Here is an 18,090-nt window from a genome sequence, read left to right as displayed (position 1 = left end):
ATATTATATAAGAACACACAAGCTGACATACCTGAAAGGTTCAGTTATAGTTTTAGGAATCAGTTTACTATAGCCTATTGAATTTTTTCCTTTTGACTTTAATAAAATATTTTCATATAAATTGATCAAACTAATAATTTGTTCTAGATTTTTTTTTTGAAATATGGAACTTTGGAATAGCTTCTTTATTGCATAATTCTGTTTATTTTACCTCAGTTTTACACAATAACAATTTTATTTTTATCTATAAAAATAGAAGATATCAGTCTCTTTAGCATTTTGTTACAACTATGTTTACAAAAGTTTCACAATAAAGTTTAACAATCTTACTAATGTGTTATAAATTAAAGAACAGTTTACAGGGAAAACTATTGTTGGTTAGTTGAATTGAAGCCTTCAGTGAATGTGCGTATTTTGTTTATTGTCAGTCTTATGCAAACGTACTTATAACAGTATATTTTACCTTATATAAGAGCAAGGACAAGATTGCCTCTTACAGCAAAACTGCAAAAGTGGATAGAAGTGATGCGGGAAAGGACATGAAAGAAAAATCTTCCATGAAACGTAAACTTCAGTTTAATGTTAGTCCACCCAGAAATGAAGATCAAAATTCAGATACAGGTAGAGCTCTTTTTGTTTTATTTTCTCTTTTCATCTTGCTTGTGATAATTTTATTATTTGGTTTATCACAAAATATAAAAATTAATAGTGAAATAATAGTAAAATATCCCATTTACTAGCTATTACTCCAGCAAACTGATTTTCTTAAAATATAAGGGAAGCTTCAAAATATTCAATTTGTACAATTCATAGCAATTCTACCTGCTATGCATCTGTTTTACAGTACTTACTAGGCATCTGTTTTACCCTAGCCTATTATGTATTTAAATAAATTGATACCCATAAATATCAATGGTGAACACAATTGCTAATTGTAAGTGATGTGTTGGCAGAAAAAAGAATCAAATTCATAAAGAGCATAATCAGATATTTGTCATGAAGTAATGTATTGATATGTAAATATAGAGGACACAAATTGTTTACATATAAGCATCTTTAAATCCCACTTATTTAAAATATATATTTAAATGTATCTTTAAATCTTTCAATTAAAGAGTCTTAAATGTTCATTTGGACAGATGATGTACTCAGAAATTATGTGGATATGCACTCTATTGCTTAAGTTACATATTCCATTGTTTTAAAATAACTAATGATCATGGTCTTTTAGATTTTGTATTTTATTTTCAGTGAACGGTAAATCTAATTTTCAAGATGTGTTTGTGCTTGCCTGATCTTTCAGCAGAATATTTGTATACAAAATTACTTCTAAAGCACACTTGATTCTTTGTTGACTTAATAAATATATAAAATGAGTCAAGCTTGTATATACCGTAGGATAAATCAGCTGTCCCTAAGCTTTCTGGCTCTGTGGACTGGCAGTGGCGGGGATGGGAGAGGAGATGGTTTTATGCACGCTCCTTCCATTTGCACAAATGGAGCTTCACACACTCATGCTCTTGCCTGCCATTTGCCTGGCCCCGTTCCCAAAAGACTGCAGACTGGGTCCACGCTACGGAATGAGGATTGGGGAACCCTGGTATAGATCAAAGTAAACACTCCTCTATCAGATTATAAAACATTACAAAATAATTTGGCCCATATGGAGCTTCATTGAGATAGTTTCTTTCATTCTCAGTCCATCTCCTCTTCCCCCTCCTCAAATATTATATTTTTATACTTACATTTGCATTCATGTTGGAAGATTTAAGTGATAATTGTCTGTTACTTTTTGTATTGTTTTTGGGTTAAATTTTGTTGGAAGATTGCTTCTACATTTCACATGTATAATACAGGGCTCTCACGGTATTTTCCTATTTCCCATGTTAGCATTACATGGACCTAGTAAATATCATGTGAGGATTCATCCTGACTGTGATGATATTCAGCTTCCATTTCCTAATCCTGAAAGTAAGGACATTGAATTAACATGAAAGAAAGTTTAGTTCTTTGTGGGTTTGGGTATTTTGGTATTTTGGCATGGAGACAATAAAAGCAAAGATTATTTAGGCAGTTAAGAATTGAGTGATTTGATGATCTAGAAATGTATTACATGTTATTTAATGATTCACATTTTCTTTGTGCAGAGGAATACTCCTAGATTTTAAAAAAAATACTGCTAGTCATAGTGTCCAAGAATCTGTTCACTAGTTGTGTCCTTTCCTGGGGAGAAAAAAAAGTCATACTCTACTATTCTTGTAGGTATGTGATAGGTGTGTTTACCTATCTCCTCAACAAAGCTGTTTTTAAGGCACTGTATAAATTTCAGTTAATTCACAATACAGGTAGCCCTTACTTAACATTCGTTTGTTCAACATTTTTTCAAAATTAAGATTGTGCCGAATGAAAGAACTTACGATTTGTGTCCAAAGTTGCTGCATTCCCAGAGTCACATGACAAAAATTTGGGAGTTCAGCAGTCTACTTGCATTTACAAACAAAAGTGTGCTGTAACTATCTCTACCCAGCCAACTCTTCCCCTATCTCATCCACCCACCCAGCCCACTAGCACACATAAAGCTGTCATGGCCCAGGAGACCTCAGTTGATCCCCTGCCTACGAGGAGACCTCAAGCAGTTACAGATCCCCAGCACACACAAACTGTCCCACTTACCTTTGCAGTTTTCTATCAGGTGTGCCCAGCTACTACTGAATCTACCTCATACCATTTGGCAAATGGGTGCATTCTTGCAATCTTTCAAAAGCTTAATATCTATGGAGATTCTCAGTCTTCTAGGTCATGGTTGTCTCAAAGTTGCTTTTTCAAGAAGCAACTGGACTTTTCTGCTTTTTGTATGAAGAAGTTTTGCTTTTCATCCAAGAAGCTTCTTCAAAGAAAAACCAGAAAGTCCAGTTGCCTATTGAAAAAGCACCTTTCAAAAGCTTACTTCTACAAATTGCATGATTTGGTAAAAGAGGTTTTCAAAGCACTGTGAGAGTGGGGTCATGGTTGTGATTGGGGTGATGCAATGGTGGGTTTCAATTTATTTTGTACTGGTTCGCTTGTGCGTGCTTGCACAACGCTTCTGCACATGTGCAGAAGTGTCTGGGCAGGTGGGCGGAGTCTCCCACCGCCGCCACTATCAGTTTGCCTGATCCGTGGCGAACTCGCAGAAACCTATCTCTGGGGTGATGGTGATGTGCCATGAACTTGGTGTTAACTATTAACAACCATATAGCTAAATTTTCTCCAGAATGATTTGTCCTCAACCTAGTCCTTCAGATCTTCCAATATTGCACCAATCTGCCACTGAAATTGAGTTTAGCCATCTTATTCCTGTCATCCTATATTTTCCTTTTCTTTCACCTTGAAGAAATGCTTAATTGGTCAGGAATGAACATATATTTCCTATAATGCTTCCAAAAATGTAATAATAAGATTAGATAGGTTTGTGTAGTTTCTTGTTAGAGGTTCCTAATTACTATAGTTTTCTGAAACATGGTAACCTATTTTTGCTTTCAAGAAATTCCGCCCCATCAGGTGTCCTCCAAAAAACTGGGTGATTCAATCTATTAATAGAGTAAAATTTACAAACTGCTATTTTGTAGATTGCAGATGCAATAGTCAAAACCTCTGTCTGACTAGGCCCTGATATAAAAGCTGAAGTTGAAGTTGTCCCTTCAATATACTAACTGCAGCTGAAGTTGTCCAGAACAGAAACTTAAATTTATCTTATATTAAACAGCTACCATGAATCTTCATGAATGCTATAATTTGTGCTGTTTTTATAATAATGTATTTATACACATTATTATAATCTGATATTTATACTACCATTTTTATATTTATAGCTGAATGTTGCGAACAAATCTAGTACTCCTGCCTCTTATTTTCCCAACAACAACTTCGTGAGATTGATTGGGCTGAAAGAAAGTGACTGCATCATACCATCTTTGGTTTCTAGATCAGCACTTTAATCATTACACAAAACTAGTTATCTAATGATCTACATTGTAACAAATATACTTTTAGATTTAATGGAAATTCAAAAGTATACATAGTCATTAATTTATGGCCACAATTGAAACCAGAATTTTCATTGCCAAGCAAGATGATTGTTAAATGAGCCACGCCATTCAATTTTATGATCCTTTTTGCCATGTTTATCAAGCAAATTACTACAGGTTAAATGAATCATTCTGTTATTAAGTGAATTTGATTTCTCCCATTGGCTTCACTTGCCAAAAGCTGGCTGGGAAAGTTGCAGATGCCAATCACATGACCCTAGGACACTACAAGCATTGTAAATACATGACAGTTGCTGAGCACTTAAATTTTGATCACATGATGGTAGGGATGCTGCGACATTTGTAAGTGTGAGGACCAGTTGCGAGTCACTTTTTTCAGTGCGATTGGGCTCAAAACAAAAGATTCTAAGTTGGAGATTAGTTGTAACTCGACTCTCCAGCTTCTTAATGATCTCTTAAGATTTTGAAATGTTTCTTTGTGGATGTCTGTGTGCATGTATCTGTGTATTCTTTAATTTGAGGTTTTCCTCTGTTATTTAATAGTAACATGCTTTTATGAGAGAAATAAATTAATATTTAATTAGTAAGAACAAACTATTTAAAACCAAAAATAATTTTGGAAATGTAATTCAGATTCCAATGGTCATGAATCAAGTTTTTAATAATTGTGATGCAATTAAAAAAGCACATACAACCATGATTTTTTTCTCTCAGAAATTTATAATTGTTAATGTTTGTTGCTGCTGATAATGTGTAATATATTCTGACTATATTAAAAACATCAACTAATTTCCAAGAAAATTAAACAATATTGGTTATAAATTACATTAAGATATGCTTACTGGCCCTTTGTGCAGTTTTTTATTATTTTTATATTTTTATTCATTTTAAGATGATTGAAGGCATAATGTAGTGTTCCCATTTAGAAACCGAGGAGACCCAAAACAACATATACAATATATTTCGCTTCATAGCCTTATTTAATATCAAATATTTCTTTATGCAATACTAACATTTACTCATGGGTTTGCAGAACTTCAAAGAGTGAATTAATTTAACCCTCCTTTCTTTGAATCTTGATTTAGGCTTAGTTTTAATAAATTATAGTTTTCATTTTAGATTTAATAAAATGATATTTTATGAAACAAGCTATAAAGCGTATTTTCAAATACGATTAAGCAATTATGTTATAGTGGCTGAAGTGTTGAATTAGAGCCATCGAAAATGAGGTGCAAGTCAACCTTCAGGTATGAAAATTCTTTAAAACAATTTGGACCAGTCACTATTATTCAGTCTTATCTTCCACAGAGGAAAAAATGCATGAGAAAACGATATTCCATCTTTTGCCTTCAGTAAAGTAAAGGAAAAATCTAAGAAATTATATTTTGTTATAGAACTATTTCATCTCTCTCTAATGACCCTATTTCATATTGGTGGTCCTTTAGGTCTTTTCTCCAGTTCAGCACATTCAGGTTTTTAAAAATGAAAGTAAATATCAGCTACATCTTTGTATATTTAAAACTTTATATGATCTCTTGAAGAAAAAATTTTCATCTGAATATTCTTGTAGAAGTATGATTTAGCTAAATCTGTGCAAACTTTTCTTTCACTTCATCCACCCCTCTCGTTATTGGCAAAATATAATAAATATGCATAGAATCAGTGAAAAACAGTGAAGTCTTTTCGGATAAAGCAGACAAGTTACTAAGCCAATCAACACCTGAAAAAGGTGTGTCAATTTATAAATAAGGGAAATTTGATACTAATTAAAGTGATACTTTCATATAAAACAGCACTAAAATGAAGCACTAAAATGAAATTACATCATTAATGTGCTTCCTTGAATTACTATTCAATATTTCAATATAATAATATCCATATTTATTTGATATCACTAGTGTGTTTAATACAAGTAGGAATTATTCTAGAGTTTGTTAGTGATCTTTAAATGACACTAATTGGTGGTAGATAGAGGCTATGAAAAATCCAAAATATCATGTGAAGTGTATCTATCTTGTATGCCACACTTCCTTCGTCTTGCTCTTCTCCATCCCTTTCTCCCATGTCTTCTTCATTCTATAGATTCAGATCCAGGACATACAAATGAAAACTGGGGGGAGAGATTAATCCCTTCTTACAGGACATATTCAGGTAAATAGATTACCAGGTGTACTTATTATAGTTGCTTCTTTAAAATTGTTAATGTCATCACAGCAGTTCATTTTCTGTACTAGTGAACAGGCTGCAAATAATTTACTTATTAATATAAATGTAATCTTACTCTTTTCATTGGAAAATTAAAAATGCAGATTAAACTTCTACTTCTAAATGCAGTATTTCTCCATTCCAATGAACACCTGTGGAGGAATATGGCAGTTACCATGAAGTAACCACTAATTTATTAGCAAAAGCAGTTTTGATTCCATATACAGTTGCATCATTTATATAAAATCTATAATATCTAGAACAATGTATTGAATGAAGCAGGAAATCTATTTTCACATCTAAAACTTTACATGTCAGCTAACTCTGCCCACAGCAGGAATTCAATCCTGAGAGTCCAAGGTTGACTCAGCTTTCCATCCTTCTGAAGTCAATAAAATGAGGACCAAGATTGTTGGGAGCAATATGCTGACATTGTAAACCACTCAGATAGTACTGTAAAGCGGTTCACCGACAAAACCGCGAAGCCATTATCCGCGCCGACATAAGCACGGAGGGCAAATCCACGCCGTCCGAATCGCTAAGGAAAAAGGCGACCCTATCGCGACAACATAACCGCAGAGGGCAAATCCGCGCCTTCCGAAGCCCTCAGCACCCTAACCCTAAACCTAACCCTAAATCTAACCCTAAACCTAACCCAAACCTAACCCTAAACCAAACCCTAAACCAAACCCCTAAACCTAATCCTAACCCTTACCTTAATTTAAATCGGCTTGCTGCCGCTGCGCTGTTTTAAAGCGCCCTTCTGTCGCCGCGCTGTTGTCGCCGCGGTGATGACGTCACGGTGATGACGTCGCGGCTTTAGCGACACGGTTTTGTCACCGCTATTTTGACGAGAGCGGTTTTGTCGGGCCACGCTGTAAAGCACTATGAAGCAGTATATAAGTCTAAGTACTATTGCTATATCAACTTAGGCAAAAAGGGATGGAAATGATATCAATTTAGCAAATATTTTTTCTTTAACTTTTTTCTCATCATATGCACTGACTTGGGCTAAGTATTTGTCACATTAACTCCAGGCTAACATAATTGAAAAGTCCAGTCCCAGCACCTAAGGAATGGGTGGAGGGGATGGGGGGGATGTGATATCTTGGGATTACTTGCCCTTATATTATAAAATACCTACTTTCTGCAACCCATAGAGTTTTTGTCAGACAGAAGTGGAGTACCAGGGTGGAAAGAGCAATGAAACTCTTCCATTGGCAAAAGGAACTTCTGAGAACTAGGATCCTGAGCTGTGTTTAAGTATTTGTATTGGTCTATAAAATAATTGTAAAAATGTCCTTAATACTTCTGTTGCTAAATATGTTTTTTGCAAATGTAATATGAATAGTGTATTTATACAAGTAGTATATACTATATTGCCAAAAATATTCGCTCACCCATCCAAATAATCAGATTCAGTTATGAGCGAATACTTTTGGCAATGTAGTGTATTTCTTAGAAAATCATTTACAAATGATAAATTATGCCAGACAAGCTTGACCTCCCTGTTTTATTAGATTTACAAAAGCACCCCGTGCAAGACATTCAGGCTAATAAACATGGCAATCCTACTTTTTGCTCATAAGTATGCCAAACTAATACAATGACAATATTAAATATGTAAATTACTATGGCACAATTGTTCAATATATAATTTATTTGCAGAAAAAAATAAAAATAAAATGGAAAAGGGAATTTTGTTACTAAACCTAGTTTGAAAGGCAATATATAATACAGAAAAAAATCTTATCCATAACAAAAGCATTTTTCAGGTTTCACATACTTTTGATACAATACAACAGCTCAATAATTAACAGTAAGTTTATGTGATGTTTAAAAAACTAAAAAAATCTATTTTTATAGAAGAATTTCATTTTCCTACAGAATATAATAACAAATGCACCACTACGTTTTTTCCTATTACAAAACTGCAGAAAAAATACTGTGTGTGTGTGTGTGTGCGTGCGCGTGCGTGTGTGCTTTTCTGTGTGTTCAGTGAATGGGGAAGTGATTTCAACATTTCTTAGATAAAATCATTGCGGTTTGAAGGAAAATGTATAGCCCAGTAAAAGATGAGAAATTAAGTCATGTGGCTATAAGAAGAATTGCTGATTAAAATAGTTGCAAAAAAAAGTTGAGAAGTTATTGATCGGTGCATATTAATCCTCACTTCATTTTATCTTTAGAGTAAACATGGCTTCCCATCAATTCTCTCCTGGTTCCATGTACATCCAGTTGATGTACCTGATCTCACAACATGAAAATTATTGGTTTATTTTGAAGGAATATCGAGACAATGTAGTTATAATTGGGAACTTAGCTTACTATCTTATACATCATAATAAAATCAGAATAAACCTTGTTGACAAATTTGCAGAGTTATATAGGTAACTGAGTCATAATGCTCTTGAATATGTGGTCATATTACTAACAGTACATTTTTCTTCATGTTATAATGTTGCTTCCAAGAAAAATGCCATAAATATAGAAAATATCAGTATGTGTACTTATTTATGAAACATTACAAATTATAATTATGGCAAAAGTACAGTTAACAAGGACAATGAAATTCAATTACAAAAATAATTACTTTTATTTATGAATTTCCTATGAAAATTATATTATTTAGGATGAAGATATGGAAATTACTATTCTGCTATATTATTTCTGAAGACATTTATTTTGTATCACATGATATAAGTCATATGATCAAACTAAATCCAATTGTTAAATAAACCAACACATCAAGTGAAAAACTTATAGAATACGGCATTATGTGTAAAATGTTATAGAAAGGAAATACTGAAGTCTTATTTTCTGTATTCCATCTTCTCTCTTATTTTTCCCAGCTGTTTTTGCCAATACAGAGAAATACTATTTTAAATCATGATGTTCCATTATGAAAATAAGTAAAATAGTTTTTAGTTAAAAAATATTATCTCACTCTCATAATAATATGTTTCTTCTTCAATATCTGTCTTCTACCAGAAGCCTCAGAGTTTGAGGTCTGTGGAGACTCTCAGTCATCCAGATCATGGTTGTCCCAAAGGTGCTTTTTCAAGAGAAAGTTCAGTTGTCTCTTGAAAAAGCAGCTTTGGATCAGAGTTTGAGTATTCTGCGCACTATCTTAGCTATTGCACTGTACTCTTTTGAACAAATTGCTCTCATGTTGTTCCTGGGTTATGGTAGCACCACTCTCCCATCTTAGGAGTCACAGCCTGACTACTCCTACCACCACTGTGAGCACTTTGGCCTTTGCTTTCTACATCCTCTCTAGTTTCTTCAGACTTTGGTATTCTACTTCTCATACTCCTTTTTCCTGATGTATCTGTCACTTGGTACGATTACATCTGTTATCATTCCTTTCTTCTGGTCCTCGTCTATTACCACAATGTCTGGTTATTTGGCCAATACCTGTTTGTCCATCAGGATCTGGAAATCCCACAGGATCTTAGCTCTGTTGACCTTCTGTGGAATCTCCCATGGAGACTTAGGTGGGTCTGGCCCCAACACTGTGCAGATGTATACAGTGCCAAATCCTTGGTTTTGTCATTCAGTATATGCTGTTCCTGCCTGAATCTTATAGCCTGCTGTTATGTATTGGACCGTCTTTGAGCTTTTCTACATAGTCTGCACCTTGAGTCTTGTCTGGTTTGGGTTGCCTTGAGTTGACTCCAGTGTAGTATTCCACAGTCCCATTAAATTCTTGAAGAAGGCCCTTAGTGTCTTGTTGACTTTGTATATCATCACCAGTCATTCACAGATCTATGGGTGTGGCATTGAATTTCCTGTAGTCAATCCAGGCTGTGTTCAGATTGATCTTTCTAGATCTTGAGTCTTGTATGGTTGATCTATGACCATGTGATGTCGGGATCATCTGGGGTGGTTCCCGATGCCCTTCTGGGCTGTGCTCATGTACTGGCCCATATTGTCCTGTACCATATGCCTTGATAGGACTTCCTATGTTGTGGGAAGGTAAGTTATTAATTGGTAGTTGGATGGATTTGTTTCCAGTATTGTCCTTCCTTGTATTAGCCAGCCTGGGAGGGAGCCTGCTGTTAGCAGTTGGTTCATCTGTATTGCTAGGCATTCATGCACTGCTGATTTTTATTTTTATTTAGCCAATAAGTGTGGTTATTTGCTGGATGTCTGTTAATATGATGGCGACTGGTTCCTGTTTTGGGAAATTAATTTTATCTGTTTTCGGATTTTGCAGTTACTTTGCATTGGTGTTATGTGTCTGCTGTTTCTCTTATATCTTCTTCCAATACTGTTCAGTTTCTGCTGTTCATAGATCTGCTGTTACTTTGTTGTTGCACTGCAGTTTTGAGCATACTTTGGATGGTTCTTTGGAGAACAGGACATTTATCTTCTTGGCCTCTGCTTTTCTAGCATATCTCCTTATCTGGCAGCCAGTTGTGTAGCTGTCTCTAAGGCTTCAGATGGAGTCAGGCCCTTGTATTTTTTCAGTAGCCAAACCTTATCTTTAATCTTCACACCCTTCTGTAATTCCACCATCTGACTAATCTCTGTCTAAGTTGCCTTGATCTTAGCCTCTAACCTCATTTTCTAGAGGGTGGGTATGTGCTGTTCTTGATCATGTAGCCAAGCATCTCCAGCATTACAGAAGTTATGCCATACAGTATATCTGTTCATCGTTTTGAGTTATAGTAGTCATAGGAATTGTCGTGAAGGCTCTATTGGCATCTTTTAGCATGCTAATGCTAGTACTGTTGGATGGTACTTCTCCACTAAGTCTTGGTAACTGGTCTTGAAGGTTGACTACAGCTATTTTATCCATTATCTTATGCCTCACTTCAGCTGCTCTGCTCTCTAAAGGTGAAGGTAACAGTGATGTTCCAGCTTCAGTTGTTGGCTGCATATCTAGTAGGTCTTCTTGAGTCTGGTATGTTATGTGTAGTTGGCCTTTTTCAGAGAGCAGCTTCCCTTTACTATGTTGAAGAATCAGATAATTTAGCTGTTTTTCAGTTAGTATTGATGTAGGTCTTTTGTCCATCCGTACCTCCCTTATATGCTTCACATATCCCCTCTCATTAAGATTTAGTAGTAGCATTCATCAGTTCAAGGTTCTCTTATCTAGTCCATTTATGGTTTGTTCTAGTAGTCCATTTATTGTCAGATTGTCCTGGTTCCCCAACAGCTGACACAGATCTTGTTGATCCAGGAGACATCTGTGCTGGTATTACTTTCCTAGTTTGTGTCACTCTCATATTTGAGATAGACGGATGAAATGTTAAAGGGTCTTGCTCAAAGGGCACGTATTGGTATGTTTAGGTACCAGCTGAGATTTGAATCCTGGTCTCCCACATTAAAGGCAATGCTGCAACCATTATTCATCTGTGTTTGCGCACGCATACACACACACACACATTAATATATAGTATAATATATATATGTATACCTGTGTGTGTATAAACAATGAAGAAGCAGTTCAGTACCACTTTTCCAGCTATACATCCATTTTAGGAGTTTATGCTGATAAAATAGACTTCATTTATCATCTTCATTATATAAGCCTTCTATGCATAATTGAGCTGAGGTGTTTTGACTAAATCAGTGCCCTAGAGTAAAACATGTTGCTTTTCATGTATTTGAATCTGACTCTCCAAAGTTTATGACCAATGCTCTATGTACTTCTCAGTTACTCAGTACTCAGGCAGAAGGAATATTTAATGTTTTTGGATTTCCATCAACATAAGGAAGTCATTTAACAGCTTTAGAAAGTTATTTTCCCAATTTGAAGATGTTTGTTTTATTTAGAACCTGATATAATTGGGAATATTTTGCTGCTCTTATGAGTCTCCTGGTATTTCCAGAGAAAGAAGTTCCAGAAAAGAAGAAAATGAAAAAGGAAGCTGGAAATAAAAAAACAGCACCTGTTAGCATTCTTTTTGGTTACCCATTATCAGAACGTAAACAGATGGCCCTTCTTATGCAGATGACTGCAAGAGACAACAGCCCAGGTAAACAGAACTCCTTCCATTTGTATATGACTCTCTAATCAAAGGCATGTAGAAGGTAAGGTAACATACCAGGACATTTGGATTTTAATTGGAACTGCACTGCAATTTATTCCTGATTTGGGATGATTGGGATAATAGGTCAACATTATTTTAAAAAATGAATTACTTTACTTTTACTCTGACAATTAATGGAACATGATTAATCTTGAGGCATCCTTCATGACAAAAAGCTTTACTAAGTACTGGGACATGTATTCTGAATACACATACATAGGTTTGATTTGTTGATTAACTATCTTTAGTAGTTGCAAAGTAAAATAAAGTATTTAAATCATGGCTTGATTTGACAATTAAATTATTTTTATTTTTAATTTGACAATACTATTTTGCAATTTATTTTCCCTCCAAGTCAGGCTAGTTTAAATACAGTAAACTTGAAAATAATGGAGTTTTATTTAAAACTAACATTAAAATTTAATCTTATCAGGTATCAACAAAAATGCAGTTTATTCTGATTATAAACTGTTTACAAATGTTAGATTATATTTGGTTCAACAGCAATTAATATTAAGAAGTTTAGATTCGGGTGTTTTATATTTAATTAATTGCATTCATTCTGTTTTATTATATATCAGTGACTCACAACACTTTTGAGCTGAGTTGAGAAAATGAAGTTATCTCAGCATTATAATATCATTTAATAAGGTTAATTGATAAGCATTGAAACTATAAGTATCAATTTATCTTTGCAAACACTTGACTAGTCTGCCATGGTCTGAATCTGATTTGTATTTTCTGATGGTTTGTATATTAAAATGGAATAGAGAGATACCAAGCATTTTCCTCCCCACACCTTTGAATCAGTCTTGATTGCTGGCAAGTGCTTAGACAATTAATTGTAATTTGTAATTTTAATAGATTTGTATGCCGCCCAATCCCGAAGGACTCCGGGCGGCTTACATAAAAGCAATTTTAAAAATATTTAAAAAGATTAAAACACAAGACAGTACAACTTAAAAACGGAAAACACAACATGCACTCAGTTATAATGGGGCTGAAGTTCAGTCAAGATCAACAGCCCCAGGCCTGCCGAAACAGCCAGGTCTTAACAGACTTACGGAAGGCCGGGAGAGTGGGGAGGGTCCGGATCTCAGGGGGTAGATCGTTACAAAGGGCCGGGGCAGCAACAGAGAAGGCTCTCCCCCAAGGAGCCACCAGACGGCATTGTGTGGCCAACGGTACCCGGAGAAGGCCTGCCCTGTGCGATCTTATTGGACGCTGGGAGGTATGTTGCAGGAGGCGGTCACGGAGATATCCAGGTCCTAGGCCATGTAGGGCTTTATAGGTAATAACCAGCACTTTGAAGCGTGTCCGGAGACCGATGGGAAGCCAGTGCAGCTCACGAAGGATAGGTGTAACATGGGTGTACCTAGGTACACCCAGTATTGCTCGTGCAGCTGCATTCTGGACCAATTGTAGTCTCTGAAAACTCTTCAGGGGCAGCCCCATGTAGAGCGCAGTCCCTGCAGTTTTCTTGGCAAGATTTTGGAAGTGAATTGACATTGTCTGCTTCCTAAAGTTAAGAGACTGGTCTAATCTGGCTTTGTTCTTAAATTGGGATTAGAATTCACAATCTTATGGTTTCTAGTGTGATGCCTTAATCCTCATGCTAAAAGAGGGAGGGCAGGGAGGGAAGGAAGGAGGGAGAGAGAATGTGAAAGTATGTAGAGAAAGAATGAGAAGTAGAGTATGTGCTTACATAGCTGAATAATGAATTTGTTAACATTCATTTTTGAATTTTTTTACTGATTTCATACTTTGAACTTTGTTTTTGTAGATCCTAATTTAAATCACCCTTTACAAACAGTGACCACACAAAAGAAAACACCAAGCTCCTCTTCACGCCAAAAAGATAAAGTTAACAAAAGAAATGAACGAGGGGAAACCCCGTTACATACAGCTGCAATTAGAGGTGATGTTAAGCAAGTTAAAGAATTAATTAGTCTTGGTGCAAATGTGAACGTGAAAGATTTTGCAGGTAAGTTTGATGAGTAGTCAGTTTTAAGACTAACTAATGTATTTTACATTTAATAAAATTATTGGTCCCTTATCAAATATGAAACTGAATTCCAGATTTACTGTAAGATTCTTTACAATATGTTTTTAAAAAGCAGTGAATTCAAATATTTAGAGTTTCTTAGAAGCAGAGGAATGGGTAATAGTCATCTTCCCACCTCTCACGAGTTCTAGAGTCTAGGTATAATTGGAAAAAAGAGTTTCACCTGGAAACTGAAACATGTCCTCTTTTCCAATGGTAATTGCAGGAGGGACTACGGGTAGGCGGCCATCCCTTCTGCAAGGAGAAATTACTTCAACCAAAGTCTTCCCATAGGCGGCCACCTGGAGCAGTTTGCAGATCAGATAACAACAAATGCCTGGGTCAGGTTGATGGTGCGGAATGGCCTACGCCTGGAGTTCCTCTCTCTGCCCCCGACACTCTTCAGGACCTTTCCCCTATCTCGGGATCTGACCCGTCACCACCTGATGGCCTTTGCCATCCGGCACCTGCTGGAAATTCGGGCAGTGGAACCAGTCCCGATGGAGGAACAGGGGTTGGGTTACTACTCCAACCTCTTTGTGGTCTCGAAGAGTTCAGGGGGATGGAGGGCAATTCTGGACCTCAAATGCCTGAACGTTTACCTTATCTACAGGCGATTCAAGATTCAAATAGAATCTAGATGGGACAGATTCTGCAGGAGTTTTATCCAGGTCCACTACCGTATATTTCGGAGTATAAGATGCACCTTTTCTCCCCTAAAAGAGGGTGAAAATTTGAGTGTGTCTTACACACTGAATGTAGTCACACCCACCCACCAGCCTCAACCCTTTGCCTCTGCCTCCCAGCAATTTACCTCTTTGCAGCAAACGGTACTTGCAGAGGCTTCAATGAACTATAGGAATCCCTGCAGCCTGTAACAGCTGATGATCGGGAGAAATTGAAAGTGAAACTTGCTGTTTGCTCCACATGGCAAATTGCTGAGAGGCAGATTTTTTTTTTTTTGTGCTAATCAGGCTGTTTGCTGCAAGGAGGTAAGTCAACAACTATAAATGCCGATAGAATGTTCAAATTATTAGACTTATTTTTTAAAGACTGCTTTATTATTATTCTAGACACCTTAACAAAATGAAGAAGCTTTTTAAAATAAATGCTTGATCTGAAGAGGCCCAGTGCTGTTGTTTTAAAAAGTGCTATTCTTTTAAATAGCAGAGAATAACTATACTTCCAGAAAGCACATCAATTTTAACAGCACCTGTACAAGTATAGTCTGAAATATAACACTACAAACAGTGTATATTGTCTGTACTGTTTGTTGCAAGGAGGCAAATTGCTGAGAGGCAGAGGCAGATACTTTTGTTTTCCTCCCCAAAAGCTAGGTGTGTCTTATACTTCGGAGCATCTTATATTCCGAAAAATACGGTAGATATAAATAGTTTGGAAGTATGTGGCATTAGTACAACCCCAAAAGTGGAGTAACAAAGAATAACATTTTGATTTTAATAAATGCAATGAAATAAGTACAGGTCTGGCAAACTGTATTATGTGCAATGTATAAAACAAAACAATACTCTAGCTTTAATTTAAAGCTTACTTATAAAAAATACTATCTGCATTTCAAAAATTTGGAAAGGCAAAACAATAAAACTAAAATTATGTTCTGCCTTTTGTTATAGGTTGGACACCACTTCATGAAGCCTGTAATGCTGGTTATTATGATGTTGCTAAAGTCTTGATAGCAGCAGGGGCAGATGTAAATACTCAAGGCTTAGATGATGATACACCACTCCATGATTCTGCAAGCAGTGGACATCGGAAGGTAGATACCATTCATGGAAAAATTAAATACATAATATGTGTTTATTTTTAATAAAGCTTACTAAACAGAATATAGCAAAGGAATCCTATATTATCAATTAGGCCCTTGGATATGAATAATTTGTTACCAGCATCGGTGGAAAAGGCAATGGTGATTATTTTACTGTGCATTTAAAGGTATCTATTAAGATAGAGATTCAAATCATATGCAATCACAACAATAATATATATGGCAATAAAGAAGAATTACACAATATAGCTCAACTATTTTATCTGTAAAAATACACAGTATTAATGCCATTGAGGAAAGAAGCCTGCAAAGGAAACACAGAATCTTCATAGGTCTTCTCAGTTATCCAGGTCATGGGTGTCCCAAAAATGCTTTAAAAAAAAGGAAGTTGGACTTTCTGATTTTTCTTTAAGACATTTTACTTCTCATCCAAGAAGCTTCTTCAATTCTGAAGAACCAAAGAAGTTTCTTGAATGACAAGTGAAATGTCTTTAAGAAAAATCAGAAAGTGCGATTACCTTTTTTAAAAGCACCTTTAGGACACTGATGATCTGATGACTGAGAATCCCCATAGACAATCTACCTAGGTTAATGTTTCAAGAATCTTTATAAGGAAAGAAGCTCCTTTATTAAGTTGTGATGGCAAAGAGCAAGATACAGAGAGTTAAGTATGTAATGTCTGGTATCTCAGTTTAGAGATGCAGGGAATGGAAGCTTGTCCTACTAAAGGGAAATTTATTAAGGGTCAAATTGGTATTGACTTTTAGCAACCACATAGATTTTATCCAGGAGAATGTGTCCTCAACCTAGTCCTCCAATAATGTGCCTTTTGCCATTGTATGTAAGTTCATCCATTTTGCTGCTTGTCCTTCTTTTTCTTCCATCTATCCCAGTACTATAGACTTTTCCAGGGAGTTAGGTTTTCATATAATATGACAAATAGAGTAATCTGAGCCTGTCATTTTTGTTTCAAGTAAGAATTCGGGGTTGATCTGAGCAGTTACACACACACCCCACCCGGCAACTGTCTATGGTATTTTCCAACACTAAAGCTCAAACATATTAATACTTCTTCTATCATGTTTTGATAAAATATCTGTCTTGATGACATGTTTCAAGTTATGTCAAAGCCTTTTTATATGTCAGGTTTTGATATAATATTTGCTTTGATAGAGTATTTAAAGTTCTGCCAAGTCCTATTTTTATTTAGCTGGCAGAAATTGATTATAGGGTTATTATGTAAAAATCCTTAAACATTGTAGGCTAATAAATAGTCAGTGTTTTTTTTAAAGAATTAATCCAATACTTCAAAAACTGCTTTAGAGTAATCAGATGACATGTTCCATATAAGAAGTATGAGGATTTCAACATTTTTGATCATATCTATCATTCTATCATTTATTGATAGGATCAGTATAATATGGTGCATTTTTAAGAGTAAGAGTGTTAAAAATACAGGTTAGTTTTTCAGTTTATTTCCTGATCAAACTTTTGTAAAATTGGGCTTTTGTTACAATGAACTTAATATTTCAGATTGTGAAGTTGCTCCTCCGACATGGTGGTAATCCATTCCAAGCCAATAAACATGGTGAAAGACCTGTAGATGTAGCAGAAACAGAAGAACTGGAACTATTACTGAAAAGAGAAGTTCCTATTTCTGATGATGAAGATGGCTGTTCAGGTCAGAAAAAAATGATGTTAAATAAACTGTGTTTGTATATACTATGTTTAAATTGTGCAATATTTCAAAATCCTAGCACAAGTAGGGATTTGCAAATGGGTTCTTTGTTGCTAAATGCTGACATCAAAGGACTTGCAAATTTTAAGTTAACCCAGGGAATTTGACTTAATAAATTGAAAGTGGTATATATGTAAAATTTATTAATAAACATTGTAAATATGAACTTGGAATTATTTTGTTAATCCATTAAATTAAATGTACATTTTTTTCAACTGCTGTGTTTAGAGATAGTAATGGATAAAATA

The 18,090-nt window shown here is 35.4% G+C and overlaps 1 protein-coding gene across 1 annotated transcript in view; it reads left to right on the top strand.

The window, feature by feature from the left end:
• The window catches only part of ANKRD12 (ankyrin repeat domain 12), a 65,916-nt gene that overhangs the window by 29,836 nt on the left and 17,990 nt on the right, over positions 1-18,090 (top strand). The window contains 7 exon segments of the mRNA XM_032222488.1: positions 474-621; positions 1,891-1,971; positions 6,111-6,179; positions 12,074-12,220; positions 14,058-14,258; positions 15,953-16,095; positions 17,638-17,785. Of these exon segments, the coding sequence (XP_032078379.1) occupies positions 474-621; positions 1,891-1,971; positions 6,111-6,179; positions 12,074-12,220; positions 14,058-14,258; positions 15,953-16,095; positions 17,638-17,785 (937 nt within the window).

The sequence above is a fragment of the Thamnophis elegans genome, chromosome 8 (genome assembly GCF_009769535.1).
Source record: "Thamnophis elegans isolate rThaEle1 chromosome 8, rThaEle1.pri, whole genome shotgun sequence".
NCBI classification, from domain to species: Eukaryota; Metazoa; Chordata; class Lepidosauria; order Squamata; family Colubridae; genus Thamnophis; species Thamnophis elegans.
Note: the sequence above shows the minus strand (reverse complement) of the source record. Positions and strands in the feature narration are given on the sequence as shown.